The sequence below is a fragment of the Oncorhynchus mykiss genome, chromosome 6 (genome assembly GCF_013265735.2).
Source record: "Oncorhynchus mykiss isolate Arlee chromosome 6, USDA_OmykA_1.1, whole genome shotgun sequence".
Classification (NCBI taxonomy): domain Eukaryota; kingdom Metazoa; phylum Chordata; class Actinopteri; order Salmoniformes; family Salmonidae; genus Oncorhynchus; species Oncorhynchus mykiss.
Window position 1 is genome coordinate 4,017,362 of NC_048570.1, and position 19,057 is coordinate 4,036,418.

Consider the following 19,057-nt stretch of genomic DNA (forward strand, 5'->3'; position numbering starts at 1 on the left):
GATCTGTCCGGTGATCTGTCCCAAAAATATTTTCTCTAGGAATAGTGGTAGAGGATGATTATAGTTGTTTCTTTTCTGATTATGCAGATTTAGCATAGCTGACTGTGGTGATAATAGGAGCTGACTGTGGTGATAATAGGAGCTGACTGTGGTGATAATAGGAGCTGACTGTGGTGATATTAGGAGCTGACTGTGGTGATAATAGGAGCTGACTGTGGTGATAATAGGAGCTGACTGTGGTGATAATAGGAGCTGACTGTGGTGATAATAGGAGCTGACTGTGGTGATAATAGGAGCTGACTGTGGTGATATTAGGAGCTGACTGTGGTGATAATAGGAGCTGACTGTAGCGATAATAGGAGCTGACTGTGGTGATAATAGGAGCTGACTGTAGTGATAATAGGAGCTGACTGTGGTGGTAATAGGAGCTGACTGTGGTGATAATAGGAGCTGACTGTGGTGATAATAGGATCTGACTGTGGTGGTAATAGGAGCTGACTGTGGTGATAATAGGAGCTGACTGTGGTGATAATAGGAGCTGACTGTGGTGATAATAGGATCTGACTGTGGTGATAATAGGAGCTGACTGTGGTGATAATAGGAGCTGACTGTGGTGATAATAGGAGCTGACTGTGGTGATATTAGGAGCTGACTATGGTGATAATAGGTGCTGACTGTAGCGATAATAGGAGCTGACTGTGGTGATAATAGGAGCTGACTGTAGTGATAATAGGAGCTGACTGTGGTGATAATAGGAGCTGACTGTGGTGATAATAGGAGTTGACTGTGGTGATAATAGGAGCTGAGTGTGGTGATAATAGGAGCTGACTGTGGTGATAATAGGAGCTGACTGTGGTGATAATAGGAGCTGAGTGTGGTGATAATAGGAGCTGACTGTGGTGATAATAGGAGCTGGCTGTGGTGATAATAGGAGTTGACTGTGGTGATAATAGGAGCTGACTGTGGTGATAATAGGAGCTGACTGTGGTGATAATAGGAGCTGAGTGTGGTGATAATAGGAGTTGACTGTGGTGATAATAGGAGCTGACTGTGGTGATAATAGGAGTTGACTGTGGTGATAATAGGAGCTGAGTGTGGTGATAATAGGAGCTGACTGTGGTGATAATAGGAGCTGACTGTGGTGATAATAGGAGCTGAGTGTGGTGATAATAGGAGCTGACTGTGGTGATAATAGGAGCTGGCTGTGGTGATAATAGGAGTTGACTGTGGTGATAATAGGAGCTGACTGTGGTGATAATAGGAGCTGACTGTGGTGATAATAGGAGCTGAGTGTGGTGATAATAGGAGTTGACTGTGGTGATAATAGGAGCTGACTGTGGTGATAATAGGAGCTGACTGTGGTGATAATAGGAGCTGACTGTGGTGATAATAGGAGCTGACTGTGGTGATAATAGGAGCTGACTGTGGTGATAATAGGAGCTGGCTGTGGTGATAATAGGAGCTGACTGTGGTGATAATAGGAGCTGGCTGTGGTGATAATAGGAGCTGACTGTGGTGATAATAGGAGCTGGCTGTGGTGATAATAGGAGCTGACTGTGGTGATAATAGGATCTGACTGTGGTGATAATAGGAGCTGACTGTGGTGATAATAGGATCTGACTGTGGTGATAATAGGAGCTGACTGTGGTGATAATAGGAGCTGACTGTGGTGATAATAGGATCTGACTGTGGTGATAATAGGAGCTGACTGTGGTGATAATAGGATCTGACTGTGGTGATAATAGGAGCTGACTGTGGTGATAATAGGATCTGACTGTGGTGATAATAGGAGCTGACTGTGGTGATAATAGGAGCTGACTGTGGTGATAATAGGAGCTGACTGTGGTGATAATAGGAGCTGGCTGTGGTGATAATAGGAGCTGACTGTGGTGATAATAGGAGCTGACTGTGGTGATAATAGGAGCTGACTGTGGTGATAATAGGAGCTGACTGTGGTGATAATAGGAGCTGACTGTGGTGATAATAGGAGCTATGTACCTCATCATAACTGAATGTGAAAGCGTCACTTCTTCTTCTTCTTCTTCTCCCTCCTCTCGTCTTTCTTAAGGGCATCACGTTTGGTCGTCGTAGCAACCGGCTGGACTTGTACTATTCTCCCACAGTGGCCCAGCCAGGCAGTGAGCAGGTGCCCGTGGTAGTGTTTATATACGGGGGAGGCTGGGGTTCAGGGGAGAGGTCCATATACTGTCTACTGGCCATGCAGATGGCTAAGGAGCTCAGCGCAACGGTGATCTGTCCGGACTATTCCACCTACCCGAAGGTAAGACTCCCTCCACGACCATAACAATAGAGCTGAAACAATTTTTTTTTAAAGGACACAGTCGCTGTCATATTCAGTGAGCGAGCGTACACATCGAATTTGACTTTAATCTTCTTTCCAGGGTAATGTTTTGTGTATGGTTCAAGATATCGCCGACTGTCTCGTTTGGGCGAGGGAGAACGGCCATAAGTTCAACTTTGACAAAGTAAGCGATGCAAACAGTAGATGAATTCAGGTTTAACAATTACAGTGTAACACGTTGGTGTGTATCACGGAGGCCTATTCAAACTTATTTATTCGGCATTTTCACTTTAATGCATTGACGTCAATGGGATGTTACGTTTTTATAAGGCCCTTAACTGAAGATTATTCATAAATGCAATGTTTATATACACCCTCCTGTGTCTGTTGTCTATTCACAGGACAGTATAGTGTTAAAATACCCTTTATAAGGTTAATAAACACTAACCTGTAAGTTAATACAGTGGGGTAAAAAAAGTATTTAGTCAGCCACCAATTGTGCAAGTTCTCCCACTTAAAAAGATGAGAGAGGCCTGTAATTTTCATCCTAGGTCCACTTCAACTATGACAGACAAAATTAGGGAAAAAAATCCAGAAAATCACATTGTAGGATTTTGAATGAATTTATTTGCAAATTATGGTGGAAAATAAGTATTTGGTCAATAACAAAAGTTTATCTCAATACTTTGTTATATACCCTTTGATGGCAATGACAGAGGTCAAACGTTTTCTGTAAGTCTTCACAAGGTTTTTACACACTGTTGCTGGTATTTTGGCCCATTCCTCCATGCAGATCTCCTCTAGAGCAGTGATGTTTTGGGGCTGTTGCTGGGCAACACGGACTTTCAACTCCCTCCAAAAATGTTCTATGGGGTTGAGATCTGGAGACTGGCTTGGCCACTCCAGGACCTTGAAATGCTTCTTACGAAGCCACTCCTTCGTTGCCCGGGCGGTGTGTTTGGGATCATTGTCATGCTGAAAGACCCAGCCACGTTTCATCTTCAATGCCCTTGCTGATGGAAGGAGGTTTTCACTCAAAATCTCACGATACATGGCCCCATTCATTCTTTCCTTTACACGGATCAGTCATCCTGGTCCCTTTACAGAAAAACAGCCCCAAAGCATGATGTTTCCACCCCCATGCTTCACTGTAGGTATGGTGTTAATTAGATGCAACTCAGCATTCTTTGTCCTCCAAACACGACGAGTTGAGTTTTTACCAAAAAGTAATATTTTGGTTTCATCTGACCATATGACATTCTCCCAATCTTCTTCTGGATCATCCAAATGCTCTCTAGCAAACTTCAGATGGGCCTGGACATGTACTGGCTTAAGCAGGGGGACACGTCTGCCCCTGCAGGATTTAAGTCCCTGGCGGCGTAGTGTGTTACTGATGGTAGGCTTTGTTACTTTGGTCCCAGCTCTCTGCAGGTCATTCACTAGGTCCCCCGTGTGGTTCTGGGGTAATTGCTCACCGTTCTTGTGATCATTTTGACCCCACGGGGTGAGATCTTGCGTGGAGCCGCAGATCGAGGGAGATTATCAGTGGTCTTGTATGTCTTCCATTTCCTAATAATTGCTCCCAGAGTTGATTTCTTCAAACCAAGCTGCTTACCTATTGCAGATTCAGTCTTCCCAGCCTGGTGCAGGTCTACAATTTTGTTTCTGGTGTCCTTTGACAGCTCTTTGGTCTTGGCCATAGTGGAGTTTGGAGTGTGACTGTTTGAGGCTGTGGACAGGTGTATTTTATACTGATAACAAGTTCAAACAGGTGCCATTAATGCAGGTAACAAGTGGAGGACAGAGGAGCCTCTTATAGAAGAAGTTACAGGTCTGTGAGAGCCATAAATCTTGCTTGTTTGTAGGTGACCAAATACTTATTTTCCACCATAATTTGCAAATAAATTCATAAAAAATCCTACAATGTGATTTTCTGGATTTTTTTTCTTCTCATTTTGTCTGTCATAATTGAAGTGTACCTATGATGAACATTACAGGCCTCTCTCATCTTTTTAAGTGGGAGAACTTGCACAATTGGTGGCTGACTAAATACTTTTTTGCCCCACTGTATATAGTTTATAAAGGTGTAATAAGCTGTTATAACACATTGGTTGATATTCACCCCCCTGTGCCTACCTGTTGTCTGTGCAGGATAACATTGTGTTAGTCGTTCATAAACTGTTAATTTTTAGTTTGTAAAGTGGGTAATAAACAGTTAACAGGTATTGATATCCACTATGTTGTCTGTGCAGGATAACATTGTGTTAATCGGTCACTCCGCTGGGGCTCACCTAGCAGCTCTAACCGTGCTGTTCATGGTCGAGGGACGAGACGAGCTCTTTATAGAAGCCAAGAAGCAGACAGAGATCACCATGGCAATCAGAGGAGTTACAGGTCAATATGTGGTTTATAGATACAGGTCAATATGTGGTTTATAGATACAGGTCAATATGTGGTTTATAGATACAGGTCAATATGTGGTAACAGGTCAATATGTGGTTTATAGTTACAGGTCAATACGTGGTTTATAGATACAGGTCAATATGTGGTTTATAGATACAGGTCAATATGTGGTTTATAGATACAGGTCAATATGTGGTAACAGGTCAATATGTGGTTTATAGATACAGGTCAATATGTGGTTTATAGATACAGGTCAATATGTGGATTATAGTTACAGGTCAATATGTGGTTTATAGATACAGGTCAATATGTGGTTTATAGATACAGGTCAATATGTGGTTTATAGTTACAGGTCAATATGTGGTTTATAGATACAGGTCAATATGTGGTAACAGGTCAATATGTGGTTTATAGATACAGGTCAATATGTGGTTTATAGATACAGGTCAATATGTGGTTTATAGATACAGGTCAATATGTGGTAACAGGTCAATATGTGGTTTATAGATACAGGTCAATATGTGGTTTATAGTTACAGGTCAATATGTGGTTTATAGATACAGGTCAATATGTGGTTTATAGATACAGGTCAATATGTGGTTTATAGATACAGGTCAATATGTGGTTTATAGATACAGGTCAATATGTGGTTTATAGATACGGGTCAATATGTGGTTTATAGATACAGGTCAATATGTGGTTTATAGATACAGGTCAATATGTGGTTTATAGATACAGGTCAATATGTGGTTTATAGATACAGGTCAATATGTGGTTTATAGATACAGGTCAATATGTGGTTTATAGATACAGGTCAATATGTGGTTTATAGATACAGGTCAATATGTGGTTTATAGATACAGGTCAATATGTGGTTTATAGATACAGGTCAATATGTGGTTTATAGCTACAGGTCAATATGTGGTTTATAGATACAGGTCAATATGTGGTTTATAGATACAGGTCAATATGTGGTTTATAGATACAGGTCAATATGTGGTTTATAGATACAGGTCAATATGTGGTTTATAGTTACAGGTCAATATGTGGTTTATAGATACAGGTCAATATGTGGTAACAGGTCAATATGTGGTTTATAGTTACAGGTCAATATGTGGTTTATAGATACAGGTCAATATGTGGTTTATAGATACAGGTCAATATGTGGTTTATAGTTACAGGTCAATATGTGGTTTATAGATACAGGTCAATATGTGGTTTATAGATACAGGTCAATACGTGGTTTATAGATACAGGTCAATATGTGGTTTATAGTTACAGGTCAATATGTGGTTTATAGATACAGGTCAATATGTGGTAACAGGTCAATATGTGGTTTATAGATACAGGTCAATACGTGGTTTATAGATACAGGTCAATATGTGGTTTATAGATACAGGTCAATATGTGGTTTATAGATACAGGTCAATATGTGGTTTATAGATACAGGTCAATATGTGGTTTATAGTTACAGGTCTATATGTGGTTTATAGATACAGGTCAATATGTGGTTTATAGATACAGGTCAATATGTGGTTTATAGATACAGGTCAATACGTGGTTTATAGATACAGGTCAATATGTGGTTTATAGATACAGGTCAATATGTGGTTTATAGATACAGGTCAATATGTGGTTTATAGATACAGGTCAATATGTGGTTTATAGATACAGGTCAATATGTGGTTTATAGATACAGGTCAATATGTGGTTTATAGTTACAGGTCTATATGTGGTTTATAGATACAGGTCAATATGTGGTTTATAGATACAGGTCAATATGTGGTAACAGGTCAATATGTGGTTTATAGTTACAGGTCAATATGTGGTTTATAGTTACAGGTCAATATGTGGTTTATCGTTACAGGTCAATATGTGGTTTATAGTTACAGGTCAATATGTGGTTTATCGTTACAGGTCAATATGTGGTTTATAGATACAGGTCAATATGTGGTTTATAGATACAGGTCAATATGTGGTTTATAGATACAGGTCAATATGTGGTTTATAGATACAGGTCAATATGTGGTTTATAGATACAGGTCAATATGTGGTTTATAGATACAGGTCAATACGTGGTTTATAGATACAGGTCAATATGTGGTTTATAGATACAGGTCAATATGTGGTTTATAGATACAGGTCAATATGTGGTTTATAGATACAGGTCAATATGTGGTTTATAGATACAGGTCAATATGTGGTTTATAGATACAGGTCAATATGTGGTTTATAGTTACAGGTCTATATGTGGTTTATAGATACAGGTCAATATGTGGTTTATAGATACAGGTCAATATGTGGTAACAGGTCAATATGTGGTTTATAGTTACAGGTCAATATGTGGTTTATAGTTACAGGTCAATATGTGGTTTATCGTTACAGGTCAATATGTGGTTTATAGATACAGGTCAATATGTGGTTTATAGATACAGGTCAATATGTGGTTTATAGATACAGGTCAATATGTGGTTTATAGTTACAGGTCAATATGTGGTTTATCGTTACAGGTCAATACGTGGTTTATAGTTACAGGTCAATATGTGGTAACAGGTCAATATGTGGTTTATAGTTACAGGTCAATATGTGGTTTATAGATACAGGTCAATATGTGGTAACAGGTCAATATGTGGTTTATAGATACAGGTCAATATGTGGTTTATAGATACAGGTCAATATGTGGTTTATAGATACAGGTCAATATGTGGTTTATAGATACAGGTCTATATGTGGTAACAGGTCAATATGTGGTTTATAGATACAGGTCAATATGTGGTTTATAGATACAGGTCTATATGTGGTAACAGGTCAATATGTGGTTTATAGATACAGGTCAATATGTGGTTTATAGTTACAGGTCAATATGTGGTTTATAGATACAGGTCAATATGTGGTTTATAGATACAGGTCAATATGTGGTTTATAGTTACAGGTCAATATGTGGTTTATAGTTACAGGTCAATATGTGGTAACAGGTCAATATGTGGTTTATAGATACAGGTCAATATGTGGTTTATAGATACAGGTCAATATGTGGTTTATAGATACAGGTCAATATGTGGTTTATAGATACAGGTCAATATGTGGTAACAGGTCAATATGTGGTTTATAGATTTTTATTGCATAGCTTATATGTTTATAACATGGCATATATGTCTATAACATGTTTATAGATCTTTATAAACATACAATATTGACCTAATTGGATGTACAATTGACCTAAATGAATGTATAAAGTTTGCTATATATATATATATATATATATATATATATATATATATATATATATATATATATATATATATATTTAATACACACACAGTACCAGTCAAACATTTGGACACACCGACTCATTCAAGGGTTTTTCTTTAAATTGACTATTCTCTACATTATAGAATAATATTGAAGACATCAAAACTATTAAATAACACATATGGAATCATGTAGTAAACAAAAATGTGTTAAGCAAATCAAAATATATTTTAGATTCTTCAAAGTAGCCACCCTTTGCCTTGATGACAGCTTTGTACACTCTTGGCATTTCTCTCAACCAGCTTCACCTTGGTAATCAAGCCCACTACTGTTGTGTCGTCTGCAAACTTGATGATTGAGTTTGGAGGCGTACATGGCCACCCAGCCGTGGGTGAACAGGGAGTACAGGAGGGGGCTGAGCACGCACCCTTCTGTGGCCCCAGTGTTGAGGGTCAGCGAAGTGGAGATGTTGTTTCCTACCTTTACCACCTGAGGACGGCCCGTCAGAAAGTCCAGGACCCAATTTCACATGGCGAGGTTGAGACCCAGGGCCTCCAGCTTGATGTTGAGCTTGGAGGGTTCTGTGGTGTTGAATGCTGAGCTGTAGTCAATGAACAGCACTCTTACATAGGTATTCCTCTTGTCCAGATGGAACAGGGCAGTGTCCAGTATGATGGCGATTGCGTCGTCTGTGAACCTGTTGGGGCGGTATGCAAACTAGGGTGGCCGGTAAGGTGGAGGTGATATGATCCTTGACTAGTTTCTCAAAGCACTTCAAGATGACAGAAGTGAGTGCTATGGAGCGGTAGTCATTTAGTTCAGTTATCTTAGCTTTCTTGGGAACAGGAACAATGGTGGCCATCTTGAAGAATGTGGGGACAACAGACTGGGATAGAGAGCGATTGAATATGTCCGTAAACACACCAGCCAGCTGGTTTGCGTATTCTCAGAGGAAGCAGCTAGGGATGCTGTCTGGGCCGACAGCCTTACGAGGGTTAACACGTTTAAATGTCTTACTCACGTCAGCCATGGAGAAGGAGAGGGGACGCAGTCCTAGTTAGCGGGCCGCGACGGTGGCACTGTATTATCCTGAAAGCGGGCAAAGAAGGTGTTTAGTTTGTCTGGAAGCAAGACGTCGGTGTCCGTGACGTGGCTGGTTTTCTTTTTGTAGTCCTTGATTTCCTGTAGGCGCTGCCACATACATCTCGTGTCTGAGCCGTTGAATTGCCACTCCACCTTGTCTTTTTACCGGCATTTTGCTTGTAACTACACTGTTTATATTCAGCCCAGACCTCTTTAAATGCTGTGATTCGGCCTTTCAGTTTTGTCGTGAAAGCCGCCATCCATCCACGGTTTCTGTTTTTGTGTTATGTTTATTTATTAAAACACTCACTCCCTGAACTTGATCCCGACTCGGCGCACATCGTTACACCTTGTCACAGCACGATTGTTTGGCTCAAACGCATCAAGGGAAGAAAAAAAATCCACAAATTAACTTTTAACATTCCTCATGAAGCTGGTTGTTCAAAGCTGTCATCAAGGCAAAGGATGGCTACTTAGAAGAATCTCAAATATAAAATATATTTGGATTTGTTTAACACTTTTTTTTTGGTTACTACATGATTCCATGTGTGTTATTTAATAGTGTTGATGTCTTCACTATTATTCTATAGCGTTGAAAATGAAATGAAGATATATATAAATACATTAAGATTAATTAAAGTTCCGTGACTTTTGTTTCTGACATAGTGTTTTGTTGTCTGTACAGGTTTAAGTGGAGTGTACAACATCGTGGACCACTACGAGCATGAACAGATGAGAGCTGTGGAGTATGTCTCTACGATGCACAAAGCCATGAATGGACTGGAGAACTTCCCTTATTATTCACCCACACACCTACTGAAGAAATTCAGCGAGGAGCAACTGAAAAGGTATTGTTGTACTGAAATTGACGATAAAGTTGATACGATCTCGTCTGGGTTCTGATGATACTTTGTGTTTAAATACACCGTTGAAGAACAAATTGGGGAACGGAAATATGACTTATTAGGGGAACGGAAAGAGGAAATAAGACTTATTAGGGGAACGGAAAGAGGAAATATGACTTATTAGGGGAACGGAAAGAGGAAATATGACTTATTAGGGGAACGGAAAGAGGAAATATGACTTATTAGGAGAACGGAAAGAGGACATATGACTTATTAGGGGAGCGGAAGGAGGAAATATGACTTATTAGGGGAACGGAAAGAGGAAATATGACTTATTAGGGGAACGGAAAGAGGAAATATGACTTATTAGGGGAACGGAAAGAGGAAATATGACTTATTAGGGGAACGGAAAGAGGAAATATGACTTATTAGGGGAACGGAAAGAGGAAATATGACTTATTAGGGGAACGGAAAGAGGAAATATGACTTATTAGGGGAACGGAAAGAGGAAATATGACTTATTAGGGGAGCGGAAAGAGGAAATATGACTTATTAGGGGAACGGAAAGAGGAAATTGACTTATTAGGGGAACGGAAAGAGGAAATATGACTTATTAGGGGAGCGGAAAGAGGAAATTGACTTATTAGGGGAACGGAAAGAGGAAATATGACTTATTAGGGGAACCGAAAGAGGAAATATGACTTATTAGGGGAACGGAAAGAGGAAATATGACTTATTAGGGGAACGGAAAGAGGAAATATGACTTATTAGGGGAACGGAAAGAGGAAATATGACTTATTAGGGGAACGGAAAGAGGAAATATGACTTATTAGGGGAACGGAAAGAGGAAATATGACTTATTAGGGGAACGGAAAGAGGAAATATGACTTATTAGGGGAGCGGAAAGGGGTAATATGACTTTCTAGCATTTAGTCTACCTTTATTTGTTTTTTAGAAATCATTATTTTCGTTCTTCCCCCCCATTCGGCAGTGGGTTTATATACAGTGCATTCAGAAAGTATTCAGACCCCTTGGATTTTTTTTACACATTTTGTTACAGACTCATTCTAAAAAATGGATTCAATTGTTAATTTTCTCTCATCAGTCTACACACATTACACCATAATGATAAAGCAAAAACAGGTTTTTAGAAATGTATTGAAAATGGATAAAATGTATTAAAAACAAACAACTGAAATATTACATTTACATAATTATTCAGACCCTTTTCTCAGTACTTTGTTGAAGCACGTTTGGCAGTGACTACAGCCTCCAGTCTTCTTGGGTTTGATGCTACAAGCTTGGCACACCTCTATTTGGGGAGTTTCTCCCATTCTTCTCTGCAGATCCTCTCAAGCTCTGTCAGGTTGGATGGGGAGCGTTGCTGCACAGCGATTTTCAGATCTCTGTCAGAGATCGGGTTCAAGATGGGCCACTCAAGGACATTCAGAGACTTGTCCCGAAGCCACTCGTGCATTGTCTTGGCTGTGTGCTTGGGGTTGTTGTGCTGTTGGAAGGTGAACCTTCACCCCCAGCCTGAGGTCCTGAGTGCTCTGGAGCAGGTTTTCATCAAGGACCTCTCTGTACTTTGCCGGGTGGCCAGCTCTAGGAAGAGTGTTGGTGGTTCCAAACTTCTTCCATTCAAGAATGATGGAGGCCACTGTGTTCTTGGGGACCTTCAATGCTGCATACTTTTTTTTGTACTCTTCCCCAGATCTGTGCCTCAAAATAATCCTCGGAAATAAGTCTCGGATCACTACGGACAATTCCTTTGACCTCATAGCTTGGTTTTTGCTCTGACATGCACTGTCAACTGTGGGAGCTTGTATAGACAGGTGTGAGTCTTTCCAAATCATATCCAATCAACTGAATTTACCACAGGTGGACTCCAATCAAGTTGTTGAAACAACTCAAGGATGATCAACGGAAACAGGATGCGTCTGAGCTCAATTTCGAGTCCCATAGCGAAGGGTCTGAATACTTATGTAAATAAGGTATTTGCAAAAAAATGGGTGGGTGGTGGACCCTTCTTGATACACACGGGATACTGTTGAGTGTGAAAAACCAGACAGCGTTGCAGTTGTTGACACAAACTGCTGCGCCTGGCACCTACGACTATACCCCGTTCAAAGGCATATTTTGTCTTTCCCATTCACCCTCTGAATGACACACATACACAATCCATGTCTCAATTGTCTCAAGGCTTAAAAAAATCCTTCTTTAACCTGTCTCCTCCCCTTCATCTACACTGATTTGAAGTGGATTTAACAAGTGACATGAATAAGGGATCATAACTTTCACCTGGATTCACCTGGTCAGTCTATGTCATGGAAAGAGCAGGTGTTCTTAATGTTTTGTATACTCGGTGTAATATCTCAACTTTTTTTACATTTCTTTCCCTGTTCTAACAGATTGCCACCTTTCTGCTTGCTGCACGGAACGCGTGACATCATAGTTCCGGTGGCATCTTCCCAGCGGTTCTCTGAGCTGCTCACCTCCCTTTCGATCAAGGTGTCCCTGTACCTCATGCCTAAAATGGACCACACCGAGATTGTCACCGATCTCATGGCGACAGACAGGCACTTCTACAACACAGTGTACAGCTGCATCAAACAGGAGTACAGCAAGTTCATAGGTCAGGTCTGTCACTGCTGAGCGTTCTTCTAGACCGGTCTTCTGCACAACAAGGAAACTAACTTAACTTCAATACATTATCCATTCAATCATTCATGATGTGCCACAATTCTTCGTTTACATCTTTTTCAGTGCATTATTATACCTTGAACTTACAGGATTGAACCTTTTTGACTTAAAAACATTTAGCAGTTTTATCGCTCTGTTTTAATCTCAGTAATGATTCCTCTTCTTCCTCTGGTGTTTTACTGTGTGATTGATGATAGTTCCTGCGATTGTAAACAGACTGAATGATATTTATGATAGTTCCCTGATCGTAAACAGACTGAATGATATTTCTGATAATTCCCTGATCATAACAGACTGAATGATATTTATGATAGTTCCCTGATCGTAAACAGACTGAATGATATTTCTGATAATTCCCTGATCATAACAGACTGAATGATATTTATGATAGTTCCCTGATCGTAAACAGACTGAGTGATATTTCTGATAGTTCCCTGATCGTAAACAGACTGAGTGATATTTCTGATAGTTCCCTGATCGTAAACAGACTGAGTGATATTTCTGATAGTACCCTGATCATAACAGACTGAATGATATTTCTGATAATTCCCTGATCATGACAGACTGAATGATATTCATGATAATTCCCTGATCGTAAACAGACTGAATGATATTTCTGATAGTTCCCTGATCGTAAACAGACTGAATGATATTCATGATAGTACCCTGATCATAACAGACTGAATGATATTTCTGATAGTTCCCTGATCGTAAACAGACTGAATGATATTCATGATAGTTCCCTGATCGTAAACAGACTGAATGATATTCATGGTAGTTCCCTGATCATAACAGACTGAATGATATTCATGATAATTCCCTGATCATAACAGACTGAATGATATTCATGATAGTACCCTGATCATAACAGACTGAATGATATTTATGATAATTCCCTGATCATAACAGACTGAATGATATTTCTGATAGTTCCCTGATCGTAAACAGACTGAATGATATTCATGATAGTACCCTGATCATAACAGACTGAATGATATTTCTGATAGTTCCCTGATCATAACAGACTGAATGATATTTCTGATAATTCCCTGATCATAACAGACTGAATGATGTTTCTGATAATTCCCTGATCATAACAGACTGAATGATATTCATGATAATTCCCTGATCGTAAACAGACTGAATGATATTTCTGATAGTTCCCTGATCGTAAACAGACTGAATGATATTCATGGTAGTTCCCTGATCGTAAACAGACTGAATGATATTCATGATAGTTCCCTGATCGTAAACAGACTGAATGATATTCATGATAGTTCCCTGATCGTAAACAGACTGAATGATATTCATGATAGTTCCCTGATCGTAAACAGACTGAATGATATTTCTGATAGTTCCCTGATCGTAAACAGACTGAATGATATTCATGGTAGTTCCCTGATCGTAAACAGACTGAATGATATTCATGATAGTTCCCTGATCGTAAACAGACTGAATGATATTCATGGTAGTTCCCTGATCATAACAGACTGAATGATATTCATGATAATTCCCTGATCATAACAGACTGAATGATATTCATGATAGTACCCTGATCATAACAGACTGAATGATATTTATGATAATTCCCTGATCATAACAGACTGAATGATATTCATGATAATTCCCTGATCGTAAACAGACTGAATGATATTTCTGATAGTTCCCTGATCGTAAACAGACTGAATGATATTTCTGATAGTTCCCTGATCGTAAACAGACTGAATGATATTCATGATAATTCCCTGATCGTAAACAGACTGAATGATATTCATGATAATTCCCTGATCGTAAACAGACTGAATGATATTTATGATAATTCCCTGATCGTAAACAGACTGAATGATATTTTAATATAATAGCTGCTGGATCTGATGAAGGAGAGATACCAGGCAAACTAAACATGCATTTGACATATTTGACCTACAGTAAGTCTGGTGTATGAGAATATTGGTTTATCTAGGATGCCTGTGAGCTATCCTAGAGGGCCCAGTATACAGTATATCCAGACTCAGCCTTTATAGAAATATCGTTATATGACGTATCCATGATTTCCAATTCGGAGTCGTACTGTCAACGTCTACCGTCAACGTCTACCGTCAACGTCTACCGTCAACGTCCCATCCATTTTCATGGACAGAAAAGTTTCAGATGAGTTTAACTTTTTGATTGGTCGATGGAGACGTTGGCCAATCAGACACACTCTGCACGGACCAAAATAAATCCCTTCTAATTCTGTTTCCGTTCTCCACGGATCAGTTTGGCCACGCCCTTATATAGCCAGTATTATGTGTACCATGTGGAACCCTAAATGGCACCCTAATTCCCTACTTGGTGCACTACATTTGATCAGAGTCCTATGGGCAGTGCACTACATAGGGAATAGGGTACGGTTGGGACAGAGACTGATAGCAGTTCTATTGTATATTTTCTACTGATAACCTGCTGCATTAATATGGTCAAACCAGGGCACATCAAATCAAATCAAATGTATTTATATAGCCCTTCGTACATCAGCTGATATCTCAAAGTGCTGTACAGAAACCCAGCCTAAAACCCCCAAACAGCAAGCAATGCAGGTGTAGAAGCACGGTGGCTAGGAAAAACTCCCTAGAAAGGCAGGAACCTAGGAAGGACATTACATTATCTTGTTTATGGTCAACCCAGGAGAACATTACATTATCTTGCTTAATTAAATGTTAGGACATCAACTATATAGGACATCTGATTAAAATGCATTCAGTACATTGTTCTACAGCGTTTGGGGTCAATTCCATTTCAATTCAGGAAGTAAACCATTCAAAAGGATTGATGGAAGGTCATTGGAATTTCAGGGTACTTCCTGGATTGACCCAAAAAACCTTGTTACTGTATTTAACATGTTGAATATCTGCTGTTAATAGTTATGCATATTGATTCAATAAAAAATATTAACACGTGTAAAATACATTGTAAGGATTATTATTATTATTTTTTATTATTTTTTTTAAATAACTGCAAAATGATTTGTTCGTTGGCAATGGGTTCTCATAGTTTTACAGTAGAATAGATGGTGTGCCAATATGCAGCTATACTGTAGTCACTCTGTGCTAGCCATGTAAATTACACAGTTATAGGGACACTATACTGTAGTCACTCTGTGTTAGCCATGTAAATTATAGTTATAGGGACACTATACTGTAGTCACTGTGTGTTAGCCATGTAAATTACACAGTTATAGGGACACTATACTGTAGTCACTGTGTTAGCCATGTAAATCACAGTTATAGGGACACTATACTGTAGTCACTCTGTGCTAGCCATGTAAATTATAGTTATAGGGACACTATACTGTAGTCACTGTGTGTTAGCCATGTAAATGACACATTTATAGGGACACTATACTGTAGTCACTGTGTTAGCCATGTAAATCACAGTTATAGGGACACTATACTGTAGTCACTGTGTTAGCCATGTAAATCACAGTTATAGGGACACTATACTGTAGTCACTGTGTTAGCCATGTAAATCACAGTTATAGGGACACTATACTGTAGTCACTCTGTGCTAGCCATGTAAATTATAGTTATAGGGACACTATACTGTAGTCACTGTGTTAGCCATGTAAATTATAGTTATAGGGACACTATACTGTAGTCACTCTGTGCTAGCCATGTAAATTATAGTTATAGGGACACTATACTGTAGTCACTGTGTTAGCCATGTAAATTATAGTTATAGGGACACTATACTGTAGTCACTGTGTTAGCCATGTAAATCACAGTTATAGGGAGGGACACTATACTGTAGTCACTCTGTTAGCCATGTAAATTATAGTTATAGGGACACTATACTGTAGTCACTGTGTTAGCCATGTAAATTATAGTTATAGGGACACTATACTGTAGTCACTGTGTTAGCCATGTAAATCACAGTTATAGGGAGGGACACTATACTGTAGTCACTCTGTTAGCCATGTAAATTATAGTTATAGGGACACTATACTGTAGTCACTGTGTTAGCCATGTAAATTATAGTTATAGGGACACTATACTGTAGTCACTGTGTTAGCCATGTAAATCACAGTTATAGGGAGGGACACTATACTGTAGTCACTCTGTTAGCCATGTAAATTATAGTTATAGGGACACTATACTGTAGTCACTCTGTGTTAGCCATGTCAATTATAGTTATAGGGACACTCATTATTTTATTGATTTAATAAGTTTATTTAAAACAAGGACAATGTAACAACAAAACATACATCTCAAAGGTCATACGTTGCACCAGATCTAGCTAACAGCTCATTACCATCTACAGTCTCAACTTGATTGGAGTCCACCTAGGGTAAATTCAATGGATTGGACATGATTTGGAAAGGCACACACCTGTCTATGTAAGGTCCCACCGTTGGCAGTGCATGTCAGAGCAAAAACCCAAGTAATGAGGTCAAAGATATTGTCCTTAGAGCTCAGAGGCAGGATTGTGTCGAGGCACAGATCTGGGGAAGGGTACCAACACATGTCTGCAGCACTGAAGGTCCCCAAGAACACAGTGGCCTCCATCATTCTTACATGGAAGAAGTTTGGAACCACCAAGACTCTTCCTTGAGCTGGCTGCCCGGACAAACTGAGCAATCGGAGGAGAAGGGCCTTAGTCAGGGAGGCGACCATGAACCTGATGGTCACTCTGACAGAGCTCCAGAGTTCCTCTGTGGAGATGGGAGAACCTTCCAGAAGGACAACCATCCCTGCAGCACATTACCAATCAGGCCTTTATGATAAAGTGGCCTGATGGAAGCCACTCCTCAGTAAAAGACACATGACAACCCACTCTGGTCTGATGAAACCAAGATTGAACTCTTTGGCCTGAATGCGAAGTGTCACGTCTAGAGGAAACCTGACACCATCCCTACAGTGGAGTATGGCGGTGGCAGCATCATGCTGTGTGGATGTTTATCAGCGGCAGGGACTGGGAGACTAGTCAGGATCAAGGGAAAGATGAACGGAGCAAAGCACAGAAAGATCCTTGATGAAAACATTCTCCAGAGTGCTCAGGACCTCAGACTGGGGCGAAGGTTCACCTTCCAACAGGACAATGACCCTAAGCACCCAGCCAAGACAACGCAGGAGTGGCTTCAGGACAAGTCTCTCAATGTCCTTGAGTGGCCCAGCCAGAGACCGAACTTGAACCTGATCAAACATCTCTGGAGAGACTTGAAAATAGCTGTGCAGTAATGCTCCCCATCCAACCTGACAGAGCTTGAGAGGATCTGCATAGAGGAATGGGTGAAACCCCCCAAATACAGGTGTGCCAAGCTTGTAGCGTCATACACAAGACGACTCGATGCTGTAATCGCTGCCAAAGGTGCTTCAACAAAGTACTCAGTAAAAGGTCTGCATACTTGTGTAAATGTTATATTTCTATGAATCTGTTTTTCCTTTGTCATTATGGGGTATTGTGATGTCATTATGGGGTATTGTGATGTCATTATGGGGTATTGTGATGTCATTATGGGGTATTGTGATGTCATTATGGGGTATTGTGTGTAGATTGATGAGGGGAAAGAAACGATTTATCAATTTTAGAATTAGGCTGTAACGTAACAAAATGTGGAAAAAGTCAAGGGGTCTGAATACTTTCCCGAAGGCGCTGTATACACACAGTTAGACCCATTTTAATTGTCCAGATGTACGAAACCTAAGTGAGAGTGATGGACCTTGTTGAGTATGAAATTACTGAACCAAATTAATTTAAACGATGAACCACAAGACCCTTTGGTGTCTTTGTTTACCAAGACTAAGACCAAAAGCCTCACCAAAGTTGAAGATGGAAGTCCTAGCACAGCAATGTGCGTGAGCCTCAGTTCCAGAATGTTAAGCAATAGCTCATTAAAAATAATGAGTAAATATGCTTACAGTGTTAACATTAGCCATGCAGGGAGTGTGAGGTACACACACACACACACACACACACACACACACACACACACACACACACACACAGACTAATTACATCTAACTAGCCATCCTTCTGTGGAGTTAGTTTGGCATGCAGCACAGGAAATTGAATTGGTCCACTGACCATCCACAGCTTATTGGGCAATAGGGCTCACGGCTCACGTGAGAAAGAGATGTCAATCTCATTATGACTTCTCTAATTAAATAACAGATCAATTGATACAAATAAATCAGAGTTGTCAGGTTATGTACTTTAGCCCTGTTGTCAGGCTTTAGCCCTGTTGTCAGGCTTTAGCCCTGTTGTCAGGTTATGTACTTTAGCCCTGATGTCAGGCTTTAGCCCTGTTGTAAGGCTTTAGCCCTGTTGTCAGGTTATGTACTTTAGCCCCCTGATGTCAGGTTATATACTTTAGCCCTGTTGTCAGGCTTTAGCCCTGTTGTCAGGCTTTAGGTTACCAATAACCTCCCCAGTTATTGGTAATGGTGATAGGTTAGCATGTCTCGGGGCTACGATATAACAAGCTAACCTC

At 39.9% G+C, this 19,057-nt stretch overlaps 1 protein-coding gene across 1 annotated transcript in view; it reads left to right on the forward strand.

Moving 5' to 3' along the window:
• The window catches only part of LOC110525164 (probable isoprenylcysteine alpha-carbonyl methylesterase ICME), a 36,762-nt gene extending 21,229 nt beyond the window's left edge, over window positions 1-15,533 (forward strand). Inside the window, exons 5-9 of the mRNA XM_036979227.1 lie at window positions 2,069-2,281; window positions 2,403-2,486; window positions 4,555-4,696; window positions 9,726-9,888; window positions 12,297-15,533. Of these exons, the coding sequence (XP_036835122.1) occupies window positions 2,069-2,281; window positions 2,403-2,486; window positions 4,555-4,696; window positions 9,726-9,888; window positions 12,297-12,540 (846 nt within the window). The 3' untranslated portion in view covers window positions 12,541-15,533. The remainder of the gene's footprint in view (window positions 1-2,068; window positions 2,282-2,402; window positions 2,487-4,554; window positions 4,697-9,725; window positions 9,889-12,296) is intronic.
• The last annotated feature ends 3,524 nt before the right edge of the window (window positions 15,534-19,057 follow it).